A 20,951-nucleotide genomic window follows, 5' to 3' on the forward strand; every position below is an offset into this window, starting at 1 on the left:
CTATTGTTGTTACTAGTTCAATAACTCAGATAAATTTCGATTTAATATAAACATATCTAAAGAGAATTGTTGTTAATGTTTGTGATAACTAAAACAAACTACACTTGAAGATCCAACCAAACCGCAACACAAACCCTTACATGTTTCTAATCTAAGGCCTGAGACAGATAAATTAAATACAAACTACATTTTTCTTACAAAAGATATACCTCTGCTCTTTCAATCATCAGTAGAAGAATGTGTGTTGTTGGGCAATCTCCGGCCACTGACAAAGCTACTGAACAAATGTAGAGCTCGTGAGGGCTGTGCATATGGTACCATATGAGCCGCTCCTCTCACCGTTGCAAACGTCAGTAGTTTTCCGTATTCAATGGCCCAGCCTCCAACCTAGTCACATCCACCAGTTTGCAATCAGTTAGAGAAATTTTTGCAGGGGTAAGAAGCAAACTTGGCTTCTGCTGTTTAATGGCGTAGGCAACTACCTGACTTTTGTGGAACCAGGCTCCATACGGAACTGTGGTCTCGAAGTTGAGATCGTTAGCAAGTTCTCTTACGAGAGTTCTTGAACCGACGAATGGAACTACAGAATCTTGATCTCCACTGCAATTTCGACAAGCTGGGTGTTAAGCTGCAAGAAAACAGGAGAAGAAGTAGATAAAAGGGATCTTTAATAGAATTATTACCTGAAGATCCAAACAGGAGTTTTGTTCTGTATAATTCTCTTCAGAATCGGAAGCATGTCGATATTCCCATCGGTGTCAGAGTAGTTCAACTGACTGTGACAGGCAAAGTAAAGTATCCAATCGCAATCAGTACAAAAATATATCAACTACAGTTATAAACAACTTCTTTAATTTTGTGATCAACGAAATTGAGAGAGGGTTAGATAATATACCCGCTGCACATTGACCATTCATAAGGCAGATGAGTACGGTTCGCATGAAGCGCCTTTTGTACCTCTGGAAGGTTAAAGTAGAACCGTCTTTCATAGGTCATACACACATCCACTCCCAAGCTCAGTTTAGTAGCCTGAAGTTGTTTTAACAAATTGACAGATAATTCAACAAAAGTTTTGTTGGTGGAACAAAAGGTGAAGAAGGACTGACCATTTTCTTGAGCCTCAGCTCTTGCTGGACGATAGAGGGATAACATACGTCGAGGAGAACATCATAGTTGTTGACATACTCACTGATGATGTTTCCGGTTTCACTAATAGCATCATTGCAGGCCGTGCTTACGTTATGGGGGCTGGCAAATGTGTAATCATCAAAGTCACATTGGCTCGTGATTGTGAGTTTGAGTTCATCAGAAATCATCCCATGCGACCAGAAGAACTCGTACGTAGCTGGACTGTCTCTGTCAAGTTTCAGTAGTGGATTCCCGATCTGATCAGAAAGAACAAACAGACAAAGGATTCAAAAGAGAAACAAAAGAGTTGATGTGATGACAAGAAGAAGGTTCTTTTGCTTACTGCAACGCCTTTAATGTTGAATTTGAATCCACTGGAGTGTGCATTGTAGCTGAGAATCGCATCAGCCAATTGCGGTATGTAATGTCCTACAAAAAATAGATATGAGAAAACTGATGGTTTTAAGGTAAACATTCAATACTTTTCATTGATATCAAAGACACACCAGCATAGCTTTCACCAGTAAGAAAGAGGTCCCGAGACTTCGACTTTGGGAACTTGTCAAACCATCTCAACAAGAACACGAGCATATCTCTAGCTGTTCAACCACAAAACATGTCAAGAAACAACAGTCTTCTAATATGGTTTGAAAAGGGCGTTATAAAATTTACCAGTAGTTTTGTCCCCGGTGTTGTAATCAGTGCTTCGGTTGGAGTAAGACCATCCTACTCCAGCCGGTGACTCCACAAAAAGCAAGTTCGAGGCTACACATATTACAAGAAGAGACAATAGCTTCAAATATAAAATCACAGAGTTCTGTGCTGTTTGCCTAAAATTGTCAAAAACAAACCTTTGTTCCAAGACAAGGAGTTAACGCGAAGGCCACGGCCATCTCCAGTGGGGTAAAATGGACCCAACTCAGTGAAAGCTCCTCCACCAATTGAAGAACAACCTGGACCTGCAATGCAAACCTCAAATATGAAATTTCATTTACACATCCTTTAAGTTATGCAGAAACTGAGAATCAAAAGACGGACCTCCATTGAGCCAAAGGGTCAATGGTTTTGTGTCTGGTTGTTTCACAGCCTCCACGTAGTAATAGAACAGACTCCGACCAGCTTTCACATCGACATCGACATAACCTGCGTATTGTCTGAACCCAACAGTTGGTTGACCTGGCAGCCTCACCACCAAATCTTCTTCTGGGTATCCATCTGCAAACCACTGCATTGACAGCAACACCACCACCATAGCGACAGCCACAGTCCCCGACAATACACTGGCCATCTTCTACGGCTTTCTTAAGTACCTGAAACATATCCATTATATGTCAAATGAATCCACAACACATTTATAAACCCAATTTAAACCAACAGGAAAGATTTACACTATGATTGATCTAAACAAGAGAAATCTACATAACACCAATACCAAAAACATATCATTTAGCTGCAGATGTGAAACAAGAACAATTTGGAATTAGGAACTAAAAGACAAAAAGATCTTGTACATTTTTCACAACTAAAAGACTACATTGCTCGAATTAATGAGACAAGAGGACAACACATGTGATATATCAAACATTGGAGATTCTTGATGTCTCTAACAGTAAGATCTAAGTTCAAAAACACTTCAAAATCAGCTAATTGGTTATAAGAACCCAAACCCAGAAAGAACTGTGAAATGGTACTGGAAAATTCACAAGTAAAACATAAATCTTTGAGATACCCATTAAGCAAAATCCACTTTCGTATACGTTACAAACAAGAAAAAGTTATTGAATAGACATGAAATTACGAAATTGGGGAAGAATCACTACAAAACAGCAGATTACTACTATTGATTGTTCGATCCTCAAGGTGACGACTCTAGTCTTATCTTCTTCAATCGGACATTGGTAGAGAAAACGAGAATCAATGGCTGGAAAGCCACTTTTGAGAAAAAAAAATGCTGGAATGCCACTCATCTAATTTTTATTTCTGAGAGAATTAAAAATAAAACAATTTAAATCAGAAAATTATGAAAAGACTAAAAACCCAAAAATCAAATCCCTAATTTCTCATTTTTTCCCTTGCTCTTGGAACAGAGGATTCGAAACTTAATCGTTTTTTGAGTTTCTCATTTTTCCCCTTTTACTCAAAAATCAAATCCCTAATTTCTCATTTTTTCCCAAATCGAAAATCAACAAAAATCTTCTCGAATTCGTGGAATCGAATTGAAATTTCGTCGAGTTCGTCGCCGTGGGAGTGTTGTTTCGTCGAGTTCGTCGCCGTGGGAGTGAAATTAATGGAGTGTTCGTCCCCCGATAGTAATCCTTTGAGAATCCTGCCACCGATAGTAATGGCTCGTGTAAAGACGGTGATGATTTGGTATACGAGTCGACGGAGAGGCGTTGGAGAGAAGAAACCGCCGGAGAAGAACCACCAACAAATGCTTCGGAGTTTGAGACTCCAAAAGGAACCGCGGAGATGGAAGTTGATCCGATAGAACCACCAACAGATGCATCGAAGATTGAGAGTCGGAAAGGTACCTCCGACATGGAAGAGGATTCCGAGAGTGAAAAAGAAACTCCGAAAGAAACTAAAATCGATAAGACCGAGTTAGCCCGAGAGGCTGAGCGAGAGAATGATCCAACATAAGGAGTTGGTGGCTTGAATGGAAAAAGGGATAGTCTCCTCACGAAGCGTTGCATGCGTCAGCAGCAGCAGCCTCCTGGAGCTGGCCTCGACGATCCAATCAACCTGCATATTCTATGGAAGGTGATCTGAAAAATGAGGTATGCGTTCTTACTTGGCATTGTGCACTCATGGTCATGCCAATTAGATAGAATTTAATGTCCGTTGTTTCACATGTTTTAAGAATCCTCTGTTCCTTTCCATGAATTTTCTTATGTTTTCTTTTCCAATAATTGCAGAAATCGTTTTCATTTGCAGTGAGAGATTCACTAGTTAATGTTGGTCCAATAAAAGATTTTGCGTATGGCTTAAGGATTAATGCTGATGCAAACACCACTGGGATTTCCAAACAGAGCAAATATGAATTGGTGAGCCGTTTATTTGGAAGTTTTATATTATACTAGCTGCGGAAATGTTTTGTACAAAATATAACTTGCTTAGGGTTGTTATTTAGTAATGTCTATTTTTGAACTATTCTTTTAATTAACAATGAAATCCTTTGTTCTACAAATTTTGTAGTTGACATGCTTGCCTCGTATTTGTGTAAAAACTGTAAACGCCATACTAAATTTCTGTATTTTGGCGTTGAGGTGTGCTGTTCTAGTCATGGGAAGAAGTGGAAGGAAGAACTTGATCAAGAAATGGAAAGAAAGCGCACAAGTCAAGTCTTGTATGCAATCGTTTATTTAGGTACAACTGGTATATTTAGGTACAACTACGTATAGGTACAACTGGTATATTTTGGTTTTGTAGTGTTGCTCTGTCAAAGATAGAGGATAAATAGAAGGAAGAGCTTGATCAAGAACTGGAAAGAAAGCGCACAAGTCAAGTCTGCACGTACTTGTGGATTAAGATTGCACATGACTTATGTTTTTGTATTTCATTTTTGTATTTTGTTGTGTTGTGGATTAAGAACATATGACTTCGTATTTTTGTAAACCAAAAAAATATTTAGATTATATTTATGTTCAATTGGTTTTGTAGGTACAACTAGTCTATTTAGGTACAACTATGTGTATGGATTACTTATAAGAAAGTACAACTAGATCATTTTGGTACAACTGAGACAATTAAAAATAACATTTTAAAAAACAATTTTTAATAAATTTCAAAGAATTAAAAAAAAAAAAAATATATCCACGTAAGCATCATTTTTGGCGGCGGGATATTATTTTTAATCCACGTAAGCATCATTTTGGCGGCGGGATATTATTTTTAAATCATCACACGTGTGGTAAATTGTTTTGTTTTAAACATAGTTGTACTAGTTGTCCAGTTGTACTCACATGTTCATAGTTGGACTTTGGCGATTTTTGCGTATTTTCAGTTGGACTTTAATAAAAATTAGTAATTTTAAGTTGGACATATGTTGTTACACTATTAATTATCATCTAAGAAGTTTTCATAATACAATTTGTACGAAATCATAATTTTCACCTATTTTGCATCAAAATAAGTGATCACCTACAAAGTGTTCCTTGTACTATAAGGAGTGTTTCATATGAAAACAATAGTATGCACTAGGAAAATGATAAATTCAAGTTTTATTTATTTAAAATTGTTTCTTTTTTAGTTCAACATGTTTTTGGAATCCTTGTTAACTCTAATTTATCGTTTTTCTTATTTGTTGAATACACATACGGATATATTTATGGTCTTAGTTGTACCTTGTCAAAACCTAATTATACCTAGTTGAACATAGTTGTATGAATACGACAAGTACATATACTGATACATATATGGTTATAGTTATAGTTTTAGTTGTACCCAGTATATTTATGGTCTTAGTTGTACTAGTCGGTCCTAGTTGTACCAGTCGAATCTAGTTGTACCCGGTCGAACATGGTTGTACAGAAGAAATACGTATACATTTATGGTCTTAGTTGTACTCAGTCGAACCTAGTTGTACATATACGACGAATACATACATATACAAATATGTTCTTAGTTCCTTTATATTTACTTCCTTTAGACCAATACTTTATTTATATTTGAAGATGTTTTTAGGGAATTTCTTATATAAATCTTAATTTATAACTTTTCTAATTTAATAAAATTCATAATACAATGAACGTAGTTGAACTAATAGTATATATTTAGAATATGATAAATTCGAGTTTTATTTATTTTAAATTGTTTGTTTATAGTTCAAGATATTTTTGGAATCGTTACTAACTCTAATTTATCGTATTCATATTTGTTTTATAGAACTATGTATACATTTATGGTTTTAGTTGTACTTAGTCAAACCTAGTTGTACAAATACGACGAATTAAAATACAGATACGTTCTTAGTTGTACCAGTCGAACCTAGTTATATAAATTCGACAAATAATAATACATGTTTTATTTTCCAAAACATATAGATCAGTGACAGCGGCGGCAGATCGGAAGTGGTGGTGCCGTTCAGCAAAATCAGGAGTTCGGAGACATATTCAGCTCGAACCACAGCTGCTACAGTTGATAGTCCGTCTACTATGGTTGATTCTTCCGCCATCGTGTTCTTTATCGGCTCCGGCGTCAACGCAAAGCTCCGGTCTCGCCGCATCCAAGAAAAACACTTGGCGAGAGAATCTGAATCCCACGGCGAAGAGCATAGAGATGCTATTCTTGACTTCGAGGGGAGCCGGTGAGTGAAATGAAAGACGAGAATCGCGAAAGGTTTAGGATTAAAGGATCTAAAGATAGTTGTGGGAAAGATCTTTGTGGGAAATGTCTCAGATTTGGATATAAGGGAAAAATCTTGAGAGAAAAGAATTGAAAAACAGAAAAAAGAGAGAGATCCAAAGAAAATGATTCATGAAGAAGGGTCATCGTGAAGCAGAGAGATCCCGGCGCTGGTGAGTCTCTACCGGCACCGGAAAACATAGATGGAGAGTTGGTCTCGAGAATGGTGCCTGGGAGAGTCTCGGGGCTACTTCAATTCTGTATCCTGAGTGGCGTAATTGATCCTTCGTTGATTATAATCGCAATTAGATCTATTTCCATGTTATTCTCAAACAGATGAGAATTTCACGGAGACTGAAGTTTTACTTACTGTTAAATCTTTCAAATCAGATACGTAGATGCATTGAAGAGGAGATCGAAACAAGAGAGGAAGAGAGGAAGAGGAAGAAGAAGAAGAATAAAGCCTCTCTCTTTTTCTCTCTCTCGTTGATCGGAGCAAACAAAGAAACGACAACGTTTAGTTGGTAGCTTAGAGAGTATCAACCAATGTGCACGTGCCATAAGTGTGACCTCTGTGACGCTTTTGAATTATTGTTTTGTTAAACTTTCTTGATGATTCAGAGGGTTTCCAGGGGTAAAATCGAAATAACATATTAGTAGTGGCATACAGACTCTAAAATGGCAGGCCTGATTAAAATTCCCGGTTCAGTGGCAAACTAGCCTGTGACTCAGAAAACGAGTGAATGTGTTTTAAAAGTTTGGATGGATCAGAACCCAAAAATCGAAAAATTGTAACTCTAATTTACTCCGGTTCTTCTTGGTTAAATCCGGTTCGGTTGACTTGACTTTTTGTATTATAGAGAAATTTGGCCAATACGTCGTTGTGGACACCTTCTTACCAGTTTGGTGCAGTTTGTTGCGAAGACTACCTTTATTCTTTGTTGTGCTATCGTATAAGTTATGGCCCAAATCATGACCCAAATCATGACCCAAATCATGACCCCAAGTGTCATGGGAAGAGACTCTTGTGTACATTTTTGGCCCCCCATGATTGGGTCTTTCTGAAAGCAAAATCAACCTAAACTTGAAACCATATTTATCTCCTTCTAAGATTAGCTTAGCTTAAGCCAATAACTGTATTAGATTAGCTTAATATATTAGATATATTAAATTTATTTGATTATATTAGCATTTTTACCAAACACTTATTTAAAACAGATTTTATTCAATACTTATTTAGTTATTTTGTATGGAAGATTCGCTCGAGTTTCTTTTTCTTTTTTTTTCTTTTGTTAGTCAAAACTTTAATTTGGTACCATTTTGTATTATGACTTCGATATATGGACTAGCGATGTTCTTTTCTGTAGTTGATATTATATAAAACAAAAACGATTAAAAATATCCGTTTTAAATTTTAAACAGTGATAAATCAAATAAAGAGAAACGAATAACTAATAAATTCTGGTTTCTCACAAAATTTTCGGAGATGAAACTAATGATATTATTATTTTATAGAAAATTTCAATCTTTGTTTAGATTATTTTGTCACACAACAACATTGAGCAGGATTAGTAGTACATTCACCATACAATAAAAGGCTTATGTTTTTTCTACACCACTTCATGCATCCTTGGGTCCCTCCTCCATTCATACACGATTCTGGACCGAAGCATTTTTTCCAATCTTGCTTTATTCCAATACCTCTTGAAACAAATCATTGTAATCATCTAAATTAATGATAAAAATATGTTCATAACAAAAAAAATTGAGAGTATAATAAGATTGTACCAAGAGTACTATCGGAACATTGAACCGACGATGTGACAAAAAGAATAGTGAGAAGTAATACGACAAGCATTTTTTTGGTGATAGCCATTTCTATGACAATCTTTTTGATAACTTTGTATAAGATTTTCTTTTCTGGCTATTGTTTAGAGTCAGTGGCCGATATATATATACACATATGATTAGCCAATTAGGGATATAGACTTCCCGTGAAAGCAGAAATTAATAAATACACAAGATTCTACTAACACATATGTAAGAAAGAGAAATACAAATATGTAAATATCTCCCAATATTTTTTAACATTTATTTTATTTCACAATCTCCCAATACCCTTAACTACACAACACATGTTATAAAAAAAGCTTTTCCTGTCATACATTGAAAACGTAAGAATCTTTCAATTAATTTTCTTATAATTAACAGTAAATATTTTGATTTGTTTGTTATTTATATATAATAAATTGTTTTTTCCTAGATTACTAATGAAAATTTGAAATAAATTTTAAAGAATCTAATAGTCTTAAGTTGAAATTATTCATTTATTTTAAGGATTTAACTATAGTAAATGTTGGGCATCTGCATCTCTGTTTCAAGCCGCATCACCGTTGGAGGCTGAAGCACGTAGTTGTTTGGCTGCTATGCAACACACGTGGGGAAGAGGATATACGACGGTCATCTTTGAAGGAGATTGTCAGACTCTCATTAAGTGTATCAACGGAAAACTTAAGATTGCAGCCATCAAGAATCTGCTGTGTGATATAAAGTTTTGGGCATCAAGGTTCAAGAAGATCATATTTGATTTTGTGAAACGAAGATGTAATGAAGCTGCACATGTTTTAGCAAAATTTGGATGTAATGAGTTTAGTTTTCATTCAGCATCTGTAAATCCTCCTCTGTGGTTGGAACAAAAACTCTGTAATGATTTTGAGAATGCAATATAAATGTTTTATTTCGACGGAAAAAAAAAACTATAGTAAATGTATTGATTTTTTTACCTTTGATTTGTAAATGTATTGATAACTTTTGAACATTTGTGAGAAAATATTTATTATTTTATACATAGGAAATTGTTTTTCCAAGATTACTAATGAAAATTTGAAATATAATATCAAGATTCTATTAGTTTTGAGCTGAAATGATTTATCTGTTTTAAGGATTTAACTATAGTAAATGTATTGATTTTGTTCCCTTTGATTAGTAATTGTATTGATAACTTTTGAACATTTCTGAACAAATATTTCTTTTTTTTATACATACTAAATCTTCTTACCAAGATTATTACTAATGAAAATTTTAAATAAATTTTGAATATTTTAATAGTTGTAAGTTGAAATGATTCATTTGTTTTAACTTTTAAGGATTTACTATTTTTTTTTTTTTTTGGTAATCAAAACTTTAAACTATATTAATTTTAAAAATTAGAATTTAAGATCCAATCATGATATTACAATTCATGGTATGCAAATTAGTATTAATTTAATATCCAATCTTGAAATTTAATTATTTCTTTTGCAAAAAAAAACTCTTAAAAGGTTATGTATATTTTATTTGTCAAAATATATAAATTAAAATGGTTATGAAATTCAAACCAAGATACAAATTTCATAATACCATCATCAAGATAACTCTATCACACAGTGCTAAGTGCTAATTTACCTGCTTTATGATTGTAATTACGAGATATGACAGAAAGAGAGAAGAAAACATACAAATGTTGAGAAATTTGGCCAATACGTCGTTGTGGACACCTTCTTACCATTTTGGTGCAGTTTGTTGCAAAGACTACCTTTGTTCTTTGTTGTGCTATCATATAAGTCATGGCCCAAATCATGACCCAAATCATGACCCCAAGTGTCATGGGGAGAGACTCTTGTGTACATTTTTGGCCCCCCATGATTGGGTATTTCTGAAAGCAAAACCAACCTAGACTTGAAACCATATTCATCTCCTTCTAAGATTAGCTTAGCTTAAGCCAATAACTGTATTAGATTAGCTTAATATATTAGATATATTAAATTTATTTAATTATATTAGCATTTTTACCAAACACTTATTTAAAACAGATTTTATTCAATACTTATTTAGTTATTTTGTATGGAAGATTTGCTCGAGTTTCTTTTTCTTTTTTTCTTTTGTTAGTCAAAACTTTAATTTGGTACCATTTTTGTATTTTGACTTCGATATATGGACTAGCGATGTTCTTTTCTGTAGTTGATATTATATAAAACAAAAACATTTAAAAATATCCGTTTAAAATTTTAAACAGTGATAAATCAAATAAAGAGAAACGAATAACTAATAAATTCTGGTTTCTCACAAAGTTTTCGGAGATGAAACTAATGATATTATTATTTTATAGAAAATTTCAATCTTTGTTTAGATTATTTTGTCACACAACAACATTGAGCAGGATTAGTAGTACATTCACCATACAATAAAAGGCTTATGTTTTTTCTACACCACTTCATGCATCCTTGGGTCCTTCCTCCATTCATACACGGTTCTGGACCGAAGCATTTTTTCCAATCTTGCTTGATTCCAATACCTATTGAAACAAATCATTGTAATCATCTAAATTAATGATAAAAATATGTTCATAACAAAAAAAATTGAGAGTATAATAAGATTGTACCAAGAGTACTATCGGAACATTGAACCGACGATGTGACAAAAAGAATAGTGAGAAGTAATACGACAAGCATTTTTTTGGTGATAGCCATTTCTATGACAATCTTTTTGATAACTTTGTATAAGATTTTCTTTTCTGGCTATTGTTTAGAGTCAGTGGCCGATATATATATACACATATGATTAGCTAATTAGGGATATAGACTTCCCGTGAAAGCAGAAATTAATAAATACACAAGATTCTACTAACACATATGTATTTTTTTTTTTTTTTTGTCATCCGCAATTAATTAGAGCTCAAAAGAGCCATTCCTGAGGAATGTTGTTTACATAGGTGATATGAAACGGTTCTGTACAAACTTTTCGTGTTAGGTTATCCGCCTTAACATTAGCCCTACGAGAAATTAAAGATAAAGAAAAAGATGAAAACTCCTCCTTGTCGCTCTGAAATTCCTCCAAATACACTGAAAACGCCGGCCATTCGGTTGGAGAAGACACCATCTTCACCAGGTCTGAACAGTCTGTAAAGAACGCTACCTCTTGATTATCTGCACCAATCATACACTTCATCGCCCAGAGAAGGGCCTCGACTTCGGCATGTAGTGGAGATAGACTTCTACGGAGGTTCGCAGCTCCCATGGTTGACGGCTCTCCATTTGACGATGTACAGAACCAGCCTGTACCGGAGAACTTATCACTTTCTTTCCATGATCCATCAACAAAACAACATATGTAAGAAAGAGAAATACAAATATGTAAATATCTCCCAATATTTTTTAACATTTATTTTATTTCACAATCTCCCAATACCCTTAACTACACAACACATGTTATAAAAAAAGCTTTTCATGTCATACATTGAAAACGTAAGAATCTTTCAATTAATTTTCTTATAATTAACAGTAAATATTTTGATTTGTTTGTTATTTATATATAATAAATTGTTTTTCCTAGATTACTAATGAAAATTTGAAATAAATTTTAAAGAATCTAATAGTCTTAAGTTGAAATTATTCATCTATTTTAAGGATTTAACTATAGTAAATGTTGGGCATCTGCATCTCTGTTTCAAGCCGCATCACCGTTGGAGGCTGAAGCACGTAGTTGTTTGGCTGCTATGCAACACACGTGGGGAAGAGGATATACGACGGTCATCTTTGAAGGAGATTGTCAGACTCTCATTAAGTGTATCAACGGAAAACTTAAGATTGCAGCCATCAAGAATCTGCTGTGTGATATAAAGTTTTGGGCATCAAGGTTCAAGAAGATCATATTTGATTTTGTGAAACGAAGATGTAATGAAGCTGCACATGTTTTAGCAAAATTTGGATGTAATGAGTTTAGTTTTCATTCAGCATCTGTAAATCCTCCTCTGTGGTTGGAACAAAAACTCTGTAATGATTTTGAGAATGCAATATAAATGTTTTATTTCGACGGAAAAAAAAAAACTATAGTAAATGTATTGATTTTTTTACCTTTGATTTGTAAATGTATTGATAACTTTTGAACATTTGTGAGAAAATATTTATTATTTTATACATAGGAAATTGTTTTTCCAAGATTACTAATGAAAATTTGAAATATAATATCAAGATTCTATTAGTTTTGAGCTGAAATGATTTATCTGTTTTAAGGATTTAACTATAGTAAATGTATTGATTTTGTTCCCTTTGATTAGTAATTGTATTGATAACTTTTGAACATTTCTGAACAAATATTTCTTTTTTTTATACATACTAAATCTTCTTACCAAGATTATTACTAATGAAAATTTTAAATAAATTTTGAATATTTTAATAGTTGTAAGTTGAAATGATTCATTTGTTTTAACTTTTAAGGATTTACTATTTTTTTTTTTTTTGGTAATCAAAACTTTAAACTATATTAATTTTAAAAATTAGAATTTAAGATCCAATCATGATATTACAATTCATGGTATGCAAATTAGTATTAATTTAATATCCAATCTTGAAATTTAATTATTTCTTTTGCAAAAAAAAACTCTTAAAAGGTTATGTATATTTTATTTGTCAAAATATATAAATTAAAATGGTTATGAAATTCAAACCAAGATACAAATTTCATAATACCATCATCAAGATAACTGTATCACACCGTGCTAAGTGCTAATTTACCTGCTTTATGATTGTAATTACGAGATATGACAGAAAGAGAGAAGAAAACATACAAATGTTGAGAAATTTGGCCAATACGTTGTTGTGGACACCTTCTTACTAGTTTGGTGCAGTTTGTTGCAAAGACTACCTTTGTTCTTTGTTGTGCTATCATATAAGTCATGGCCCAAATCATGACCCAAATCATGACCCAAATCATGACCCCAAGTGTCATGGGGAGAGACTCTTGTGTACATTTTTGGCCCCCCATGATTGGGTCTTTCTGAAAGCAAAACCAACCTAGACTTGAAACCATATTCATCTCCTTCTAAGATTAGCTTAGCTTAAGCCAATAACTGTATTAGATTAGCTTAATATATTAGATATATTAAATTTATTTAATTATATTAGCATTTTTACCAAACACTTATTTAAAACAGATTTATTCAATACTTATTTAGTTATTTTGTATGGAAGATTCGCTCGAGTTTCTTTTTTTTTTTTCTTTTGTTAGTCAAAACTTTAGTTTGGTACAATTTTTGTATTATGACTTCGATATATGGACTAGTGATGTTCTTTTCTGTAGTTGATATTATATAAAACAAAAACGATTAAAAATATCCGTTTTAAATTTTAAACAGCGATAAATCAAATAAAGAGAAACGAATAACTAATAAATTCTGGTTTCTCACAAAGTTTTCGGAGATGAAACTAATGATATTATTATTTTATAGAAAATTTCAATCTTTGTTTAGATTATTTTGTCACGCAACAACATTGAGCAGGATTAGTAGTACATTCACCATACAATAAAAGGCTTATGTTTTTTCTACACCACTTCATGCATCCTTGGGTCCCTCCTCCATTCATACACGGTTCTGGACCGAAGCATTTTTTCCAATCTTGCTTGATTCCAATACCTATTGAAACAAATCATTGTAATCATCTAAATTAATGATAAAAATATGTTCATAACAAAAAAAAATTGAGAGTATAATAAGATTGTACCAAGAGTACTATCGGAACATTGAACCGATGATGTGACAAAAAGAATAGTGAGAAGTAATACGACAAGCATTTTTTTGGTGATAGCCATTTCTATGACAATCTTTTTGATAACTTTGTATAAGATTTTCTTTTCTGGTTATTGTTTAGAGTTAGTGGCCGATATATATACACATATGATTAGCCAATTAGGGATATAGACTTCCCGTGAAAGCAGAAATTAATAAATACACAAGATTCTACTAACACATATGTAAGAAAGAGAAATACAAATATGTAAATATCTCCCAATATTTTTTAACATTTATTTTATTTGACAATCTCCCAATACCCTTAACTACACAACACATGTTATAAAAAAAGCTTTTTCTGTCATACATTGAAAACGTAAGAATCTTTCAATTAATTTTCTTATAATTAACAGTAAATATTTTGATTTGTTTGTTATTTATATATAATAAATTGTTTTTCCTAGATTACTAATGAAAATTTGAAATAAATTTTAAAGAATCTAATAGTCTTAAGTTGAAATTATTCATCTATTTTAAGGATTTAACTATAGTAAATGTATTGATTTTTTTACCTTTGATTTGTAAATGTATTGATAACTTTCGAACATTTGTGAGAAAATATTTATTATTTTATACATAGGAAATTGTTTTTCCAAGATTACTAATGAAAATTTGAAATATAATATCAAGATTCTATTAGTTTTGAGCTGAAATGATTTATCTGTTTTAAGGATTTAACTATAGTAAATGTATTGATTTTGTTCCCTTTGATTAGTAATTGTATTGATAACTTTTTTTTATACATATATATTTCTGAACAAGGTGTCGTTGTGGACACCTTCTTTACCAGTTTGGTGCAGTTTGTTGCGAAGACTACCTTTGTTCTTTGTTCTGCTATCATATAAGTCATGGCCCAAATCATGACCCCGAGTGTCATGGGGAGAGACTCTTGTGTACATTTTTGGCCCTCTATGATTGGGTCTTTCTGAAAGCAAAACCAACCTTGACTTGAAACCATATTCATATCCTTCTTATAGCAATCTCTATTACACTAATACCTTGTGAAAAATATTTGTCTCCTTCCAAGAGGCATATAACCATCAAGACGTGCTAACTTATCACTTATTAGAGATCATAGAAGGGGTATAGCTTTATGAATTTTCATACCATGTACCTTAACTTGTGATGTCTGCCATGGTAGAGTCAATCTGAGCTAATTTCATAATTAATTGTTTGGTTTCTATCCAAATTTTGTAAATGTTGTCATATTTAACTTTTCATATATACTAATAGAGTTCATTAGAAAACTCTCATCGTGATCAATGGCGGACCAAGAAATAAATTTTACCCGGGTCAATATTTAAAAAAAAAAATTTCATAAGTAAATAAAAAAAGAGTATATAAACTGCTGTTATTTTTTAATTTTTTAAAGTATATAAGACAAAAAGATATGCATTTAAGTTAAAATGGAAAAAAAAAAGCCCAAATATGTCATTTGGGATGCTTGAACCCGGGTTTAGATGTGTCAACAACTTGGAAAATACCAACTATGCTGTTGGAACTTTTGTTGCTTATATACACTAAAATATATTTGATTAATTTACCCAGATCAGGTGACCCACCTTTCTTGTAAGTGGGTCCGCCCCTATTCGTGATGATTAACGGGAGCTTTCCATAAATAGTGTTCCAAATATGTGTAAACTAATGATCATAGGAAAAGCCCATATATGATGTTACCTTAGATAGAGCTCTCCCTTAGATAAGGATCATGTTTGTAACATGTGATCTAAAGCGAGCATAATTTTTGTCTTTTTGTCCGCTTCACAATGAATACATTGCATACCAAAGACTTATCATTTAGCTGCAGATATGAAACAAAACAATTTTAAATTAGGAACAAAACGACTAAAAGATTTTGTAGATTTTCACAATTGCATTTCGCAACTAAAATACTACATTGCTCAAATCAATGAGATAAGTGGACAACAAATGTAATATATCAAACAATGATGATTCTTGATGTCTCTAACAATAAGATCTAAGTTACTAAGGTGTTGATTGGTTCTCTAGCTATCACCCGCCTAGCGGTTGTTAGCGGTTTGTTGCGGTTATTAGCGGTTTTCCTAAAACGCTTTATGATCAGCTAATTGGTTATAAGAACCCAAACCCATTATATTAGAGTAAGAGCTGTGTAATAATTTTGGAAAATTTGCGAGTAAAGCATGAACAAAGTGCATTCTCGTATATGTTACAAACAACAGCAAGAACAAAAACTTTATCCGTTTGCTGAATTATGAACTGAGAAAAAATAAAGAATATACCCTAAAATTTTACGAAATTGCAGATTGCTACTGATTGTTCGATCTTCAAGATCAAACTAAAGAATATTACAGCGAAATTTGGTGATAATCCTGGTCTTGTCTTCTTCAATTGGACATTGTGAGTGAAAGAAAATGACTAAAGAGAACCCAAAAATTGAAATACAACTCTAATTTTACTGACGCCGTGACGCACCTGTATAATTAGTATGATGCAAGTGCTGGTTAACTCCGGTTCGGTTCGGTAGGATAACTTCTCTAATGTTAGGGCATGATTATCAAGGGTTTCTTAACAATGGCTCTTAGTAATTTTTTAGTATTAAAATCTTAAGATTTACTTCTTACAAACATGTTTTGGCTCTTAGCTAAGAAACTTTTCGTACCAATCTTACCATTTGAAATTTAATTAAATACTTTTTAATACTTAAGATTTACCTAAGACTTGGTTAAGAGCCTACCAATAATCATGGTCATAGTTACCAACTTTTTTCGTACGTTTAAGTCACCATTTTAATCCCTGCATTAACTTATTATTTAAAACAGATTTAATTATATACTTATTAGGGAAAAATCCAGGCTACGTCCGGGTATAGATTTCACAATTTTGTTAATTTAGTTTTACTCTATCTTTAGTTTCTTTTAGTTAAAACAATTTGATAATTTTAATACATGCTAGTGAAACAATCAATAATTTTTTTTACTGTAATTTAATTCATTATTATTTTTATTACTACTAGGTTATGAACCCCCGCGATGTCGCGGAGAAACTCATTTTCAACAAATAATTTTTATTATGTTTATGTATTAAAATATTATGATAATATATTCAAATATTTGAATGATTACATAAAATTAACTATGTTTTAAAGTTATACCGTAAATATTTTCCAAATAGGTTAAAACAATTTATGAATAAAAATATAAAAAAAAAGAAGAATTGTGATTAAAAACACTTTTGAAATATTTTTATGAATGTAAAATTATTTATAAATGACAAAATACATATCTAAGAGTTATAATATAGAGATGAGAAATTCTAACGGGTCAAACCCCAAAAATTCGGATGGAATCGGTACTCAGCACGACTTGTGGGTGACTAAGAAATTCGCCCGAGAATTGGTATTTTTTGTTTCTCCACTGTTCTTTAAATAAAATTAACAGAAAGTTGCGATAGAAAGATACAACCGATAAAAAATAATCGTCGATATTTTAACTTAAAGTTACGATAAAAAGACACAAACGAAAAAAGTAACTGTTAATATTTTAATGGAAAGTTACGATAAAAAGACACAACCAAAAAAATAACCTTCAACAAAAAATATAACAGTAAATTTTTAACGGAAAAGTTGCGATAAATAAACACAACTGAAAAAAATAACCGTCAATATTTTAACGGAAAGTTACGTTAAAAAGACACACACAAAAAAAGTAACCGTCAACGAAAAAAATAACCGTCAATATTTTAACGAATAGTTGCGAGAAAAAGACACAAGCGAGAAAAAATAACTGTCAATATTTTAATGGAAAGTTGCGTTAGAAAGACACAACCAAAAAAAATAATCGTCGATATTTTAACGGAAAGTTGCGATAAAAAGACACAAACGAAAAAAGTAACCGTCAATATTTTAACGGAAAGTTACGATAAAAAGACTAAACTTAAAAATAATTGTCAACCAAATAAATAACTGTCAATGTTTTGACATAAAGTTGCGATAAAAAGACACAACCGAGAAAAAATAATTGTCAATATTTTAACTGAAAGTTGCGATAAAAAGACACAATCGAGAAAACATAACCGTAAATATTTTAACGGAAAGTTACAATAAAAATACACAACTGAGAAAAAATTTCAATCAATATTTTAACGAAAAGTTGCGATAAAAAAAAAACAAAAACGAAAACAAGTAACCGTCAATATTTTAACGGAAAGTTGCGATAAAAAGACACAACCAAAAAAATAACCGTCAAAGAAAAACGTAACCGTCAATATTTTAACGAAGAGTTGCGATAAAAAGGTACAACCGAGAAAAAATAACCGTTAATATTTCAATGGAAAGTTGCGATAAAAATAAACAACAGAGAAACAATAACCGTCAATACTTTAACGGAAAAGTGCGATAAAAAGACATAAACAAAAAAAGTAACTGCCCATATTTTAACGAAAAATTACAATAAAAATACACAACCTCGGTATACCTATGGTATCAGGTAGTTTTCCTCTAACCTCGGAATTCTCAAATCTAGATTATCTTTATTGGAGACTTCCATCTACTCTAGAAAGGGGAGAGAAAACATATAGTTATGCTTGGATTTTGTGGTTCATATGGAAAGATAGGAATAAAAAGATATTCAAGGGATTATAATCTGAACCCACAGATATTTTAAATCTTGCCTTGAGTGAAAAATTAATGTGGGAAGAAGCTCAGGTGGATCTGATCGAAACTAGTCCTATTACGGAAACTTTGGAACGCCCAGTTCAATCGATAAGATGTCGGTTTGATGGTTCTTGGAAAACTTCGGATCCAACTATGGGTTTAGGATGGTGTTGTTTTCAAGGAAATGATCAATCGATACTGTTCGGTGCAAAGTGCCTACGGAGGTGTCCTTCCCCCCTTCATTAGGAGATGGAAGCTTTAATTTGGGCTATGAAGAATATCCTTTCAAGGAGGATAGATTGTCAGGCGTTTGAAACAGATTGTTCGGAGTTAGTCTCGATGATACAGTCCCCTGATGAATGGCCCGCTTTCTCCAATCTGCTAGACGAGTTTGGTTTTCTCCGTGCCTCTTTCCCCTTTTTCTCGCTCTCTCTTATTCCTCGTTTATGTAATGTCAAAGCGAACTGCTTAGCCCGTTCTTATAGACTTTTATTTTCTGAAGTTTCTTTTGTAGACACTTATCCTCCTAATTGGGCAACCAATCAAGGAGTTCTTTATTAATTAATGTGAGGTTGGGAAAAAAAAAAAAAAGACACAACCAAAAAATAATCGTCAACAAAAATATAACCGTCAATATTTTAACGAAAAGTTGCGATAAAACACACGCCCGAAAAAATAAGCGTTAATATTTTAACGAAAGTTGCGATAAAAAGGACAAAACCGTTCAGAAGTGCAAAATGCATTTATTGAGATTATTATCGCAACTTTGTATTCTAATGGTTTATGTAAAAAAATCTGTAGTATTACTAACTAAACAAAAAATGCAATGAAAAATATATAATGGAATGACGTAACTTTAAATGAATAATGCAACCTTAAAAATATAACCTTAAACTTAAAATATACCACTGTAATTTAACAAATATAACTGTAAATAATTCAACGAAAACTCAAAGAGAAAATTCAATAAAAAATACAACTGTAAATATTTAAACGAAAGGCTGCGATAAAAAAAACGCAACCGTTCAGAGGTTTAAAAGACATTTATTAAGATTACTATTATATATAGATTACTGTGCATTGTATTACCCTCATCTATATGTCTTCTTGCCACTTTTTTTTTTGTCATTTATTTTTCTATATTGGTCTCTATTTTATTTTTCTTAACAAAATTTTGTTCTCCATTGTAATAACTTTGGGTTCATACAACTTTTTTCAAAAACATAATTAGAATCTTAAACTCAATGTTATTTTTATATGTAAAATTTAACTGTTTGTATACGGAAAGTAATTTCCACGAGCAAACGATACAAACTATCAGTCTATCAATAAGTAGTAATAAGTAACAACCAGCAAAAACAGAGATATTTGGGCATCGATGAGTTGAATAAAAGAGTATAGTGCTTCCATTGTTGTAGAATTTTGAGATTTTTTTTTTATACATAAAGCATGAATTTCCCTTTAAAAATGAGCCTCAAGTCGATTAGTTCTCAAACAAAGAAAATGAAGAAAGCGATTAATGTTTTTTTAGAAGAAGTTAAAACCTTCAAGCATTATATGAAACAATCAAAGTTAAAAATGGAACAGTTTGAACGTAAGCATTGATCGAAAAGGGAAATGGATTGCTCTCGAATTAAGTAACCTGAATTACATATTGTACCAAAGAAACTATGCATATATATATCCTTGCAACAAAAACACTCTTGGATTTGGTTTTGAGTTATTCGCAAAGACATTAAAACTCCATTATGATATATCAAACTCACGATATGAAGAGCTTTGACCTTCGACGTGTGGAATAGAGTTTGAAATCCCTTACTAAGGGAGAATCGTAGCTTCGACCCGATCTTTCGTGACATCATCTTTCTCTGAAACAATGTTCGAAATCTAAAAATTTGATGGCGGGTAAGAAGTGCAGAGAGCTTTATATGCCATGATTAGATTTGATATGCTGATTGCAGAGGCTTTTGGTTGACTGGTACAGTTACGTAGGGCATGGTTTTATAAACCTTTCGGAAGAGAGGTCAGGTCATCATTATAGGGGACAATGAAGATGACGAAGTGGAAACGATGGCAGTTTCTTTTTAGGGGTTTGTAACTTGTAAGACAAAACCAAGTGTTCTTGGTCTAGTGGTTGCCACTTGTGGAGGAGTTGCCCTGTTGGTCTAGGCCAGGGATCGATTCTCCGCAAGCGCGCAATTGCTAGATCTCCACTTGGCCACATGGATATGGGCCCTTGCT

The 20,951-nt window shown here is 32.6% G+C and overlaps 4 protein-coding genes and 1 long non-coding RNA gene across 10 annotated transcripts; 1 reads left to right on the forward strand and 4 right to left on the reverse strand.

The window, feature by feature from the left end:
• Nucleotides 1-21: 21 nt before the first annotated feature.
• LOC9299881 (serine carboxypeptidase-like 42) lies at nucleotides 22-3,064 on the reverse strand. 5 transcript variants are annotated; one of them, XM_021035639.1, is made up of 11 exons: nucleotides 2,967-3,064; nucleotides 2,167-2,438; nucleotides 1,980-2,087; nucleotides 1,801-1,893; nucleotides 1,635-1,727; nucleotides 1,472-1,557; nucleotides 1,107-1,385; nucleotides 896-1,029; nucleotides 684-776; nucleotides 483-600; nucleotides 22-387 (listed from the first exon to the last, which is right to left on the reverse strand). In XM_021035639.1, exons 2-11 carry the CDS (start codon nucleotides 2,414-2,416, stop codon nucleotides 220-222), a joined length of 1,422 nt encoding a protein of 473 aa, XP_020891298.1. In that variant the 5' UTR covers nucleotides 2,417-2,438; nucleotides 2,967-3,064; the 3' UTR covers nucleotides 22-219. The 5 variants fall into 5 exon arrangements, with proteins under 5 accessions (XP_020891298.1, XP_020891292.1, XP_020891302.1 ...); XM_021035633.1 differs by having other exon boundaries at nucleotides 2,964-3,061; XM_021035643.1 differs by having other exon boundaries at nucleotides 2,949-3,047.
• Nucleotides 3,065-3,181: 117 nt separating this feature from the next.
• LOC110231074 lies at nucleotides 3,182-4,791 on the forward strand. 2 transcript variants are annotated; one of them, XR_002334159.1, is made up of 3 exons: nucleotides 3,182-3,905; nucleotides 4,044-4,172; nucleotides 4,395-4,791. It is a non-coding gene; the product is annotated as an uncharacterized LOC110231074 (long non-coding RNA). The 2 variants fall into 2 exon arrangements; XR_002334160.1 differs by having other exon boundaries at nucleotides 4,063-4,172.
• Nucleotides 4,792-7,948: 3,157 nt separating this feature from the next.
• Nucleotides 7,949-8,387, reverse strand: LOC9301622 (defensin-like protein 115). Its single transcript, XM_002865502.2, has 2 exons — nucleotides 8,260-8,387; nucleotides 7,949-8,172 (listed from the first exon to the last, which is right to left on the reverse strand). The coding sequence occupies exons 1-2, from the start codon at nucleotides 8,345-8,347 to the stop codon at nucleotides 8,009-8,011; spliced, it is 252 nt and encodes an 83-aa protein (XP_002865548.1). The 5' UTR covers nucleotides 8,348-8,387; the 3' UTR covers nucleotides 7,949-8,008.
• A 2,193-nt stretch (nucleotides 8,388-10,580) lies between these two features.
• On the reverse strand, nucleotides 10,581-11,019 carry LOC9301623 (defensin-like protein 115). Its single transcript, XM_002865503.2, has 2 exons — nucleotides 10,892-11,019; nucleotides 10,581-10,804 (listed from the first exon to the last, which is right to left on the reverse strand). The coding sequence occupies exons 1-2, from the start codon at nucleotides 10,977-10,979 to the stop codon at nucleotides 10,641-10,643; spliced, it is 252 nt and encodes an 83-aa protein (XP_002865549.1). The 5' UTR covers nucleotides 10,980-11,019; the 3' UTR covers nucleotides 10,581-10,640.
• Nucleotides 11,020-13,697: 2,678 nt separating this feature from the next.
• LOC9301624 (defensin-like protein 115) lies at nucleotides 13,698-14,295 on the reverse strand. Its single transcript, XM_002865504.2, has 2 exons — nucleotides 14,010-14,295; nucleotides 13,698-13,921 (listed from the first exon to the last, which is right to left on the reverse strand). Exons 1-2 carry the CDS (start codon nucleotides 14,095-14,097, stop codon nucleotides 13,758-13,760), a joined length of 252 nt encoding a protein of 83 aa, XP_002865550.1. The 5' UTR covers nucleotides 14,098-14,295; the 3' UTR covers nucleotides 13,698-13,757.
• Between the last annotated feature and the right edge of the window lie 6,656 nt (nucleotides 14,296-20,951).

This window comes from Arabidopsis lyrata, assembly GCF_000004255.2.
Source record: "Arabidopsis lyrata subsp. lyrata unplaced genomic scaffold ARALYscaffold_8, whole genome shotgun sequence".
Classification (NCBI taxonomy): domain Eukaryota; kingdom Viridiplantae; phylum Streptophyta; class Magnoliopsida; order Brassicales; family Brassicaceae; genus Arabidopsis; species Arabidopsis lyrata.

What these genes read in the sequence shown, in the direction of transcription:
- LOC9299881 (XM_021035639.1), bottom strand. Translation starts at nt 2,416, where the DNA reads ATGGCCAGTGTATTGTCGGGGACTGTGGCTGTCGCTATGGTGGTGGTG. An exon ending in AGCTGAGGCTCAAGAAAATG is followed by an intron (nt 1,030 to 1,106) that starts GTCAGTCCTTCT and finishes AAACAACTTCAG; the next exon opens with GCTACTAAACTGAGCTTGGG. An exon ending in CCTGGTTCCACAAAAGTCAG is followed by an intron (nt 388 to 482) that starts GTAGTTGCCTAC and finishes GGATGTGACTAG; the next exon opens with GTTGGAGGCTGGGCCATTGA.
- LOC9301622 (XM_002865502.2), bottom strand. Translation starts at nt 8,347, where the DNA reads ATGGCTATCACCAAAAAAATGCTTGTCGTATTACTTCTCACTATTCTT. An exon ending in ATGTTCCGATAGTACTCTTG is followed by an intron (nt 8,173 to 8,259) that starts GTACAATCTTAT and finishes TTGTTTCAAGAG; the next exon opens with GTATTGGAATAAAGCAAGAT.
- LOC9301623 (XM_002865503.2), bottom strand. Translation starts at nt 10,979, where the DNA reads ATGGCTATCACCAAAAAAATGCTTGTCGTATTACTTCTCACTATTCTT. An exon ending in ATGTTCCGATAGTACTCTTG is followed by an intron (nt 10,805 to 10,891) that starts GTACAATCTTAT and finishes TTGTTTCAATAG; the next exon opens with GTATTGGAATCAAGCAAGAT.
- LOC9301624 (XM_002865504.2), bottom strand. Translation starts at nt 14,097, where the DNA reads ATGGCTATCACCAAAAAAATGCTTGTCGTATTACTTCTCACTATTCTT. An exon ending in ATGTTCCGATAGTACTCTTG is followed by an intron (nt 13,922 to 14,009) that starts GTACAATCTTAT and finishes TTGTTTCAATAG; the next exon opens with GTATTGGAATCAAGCAAGAT.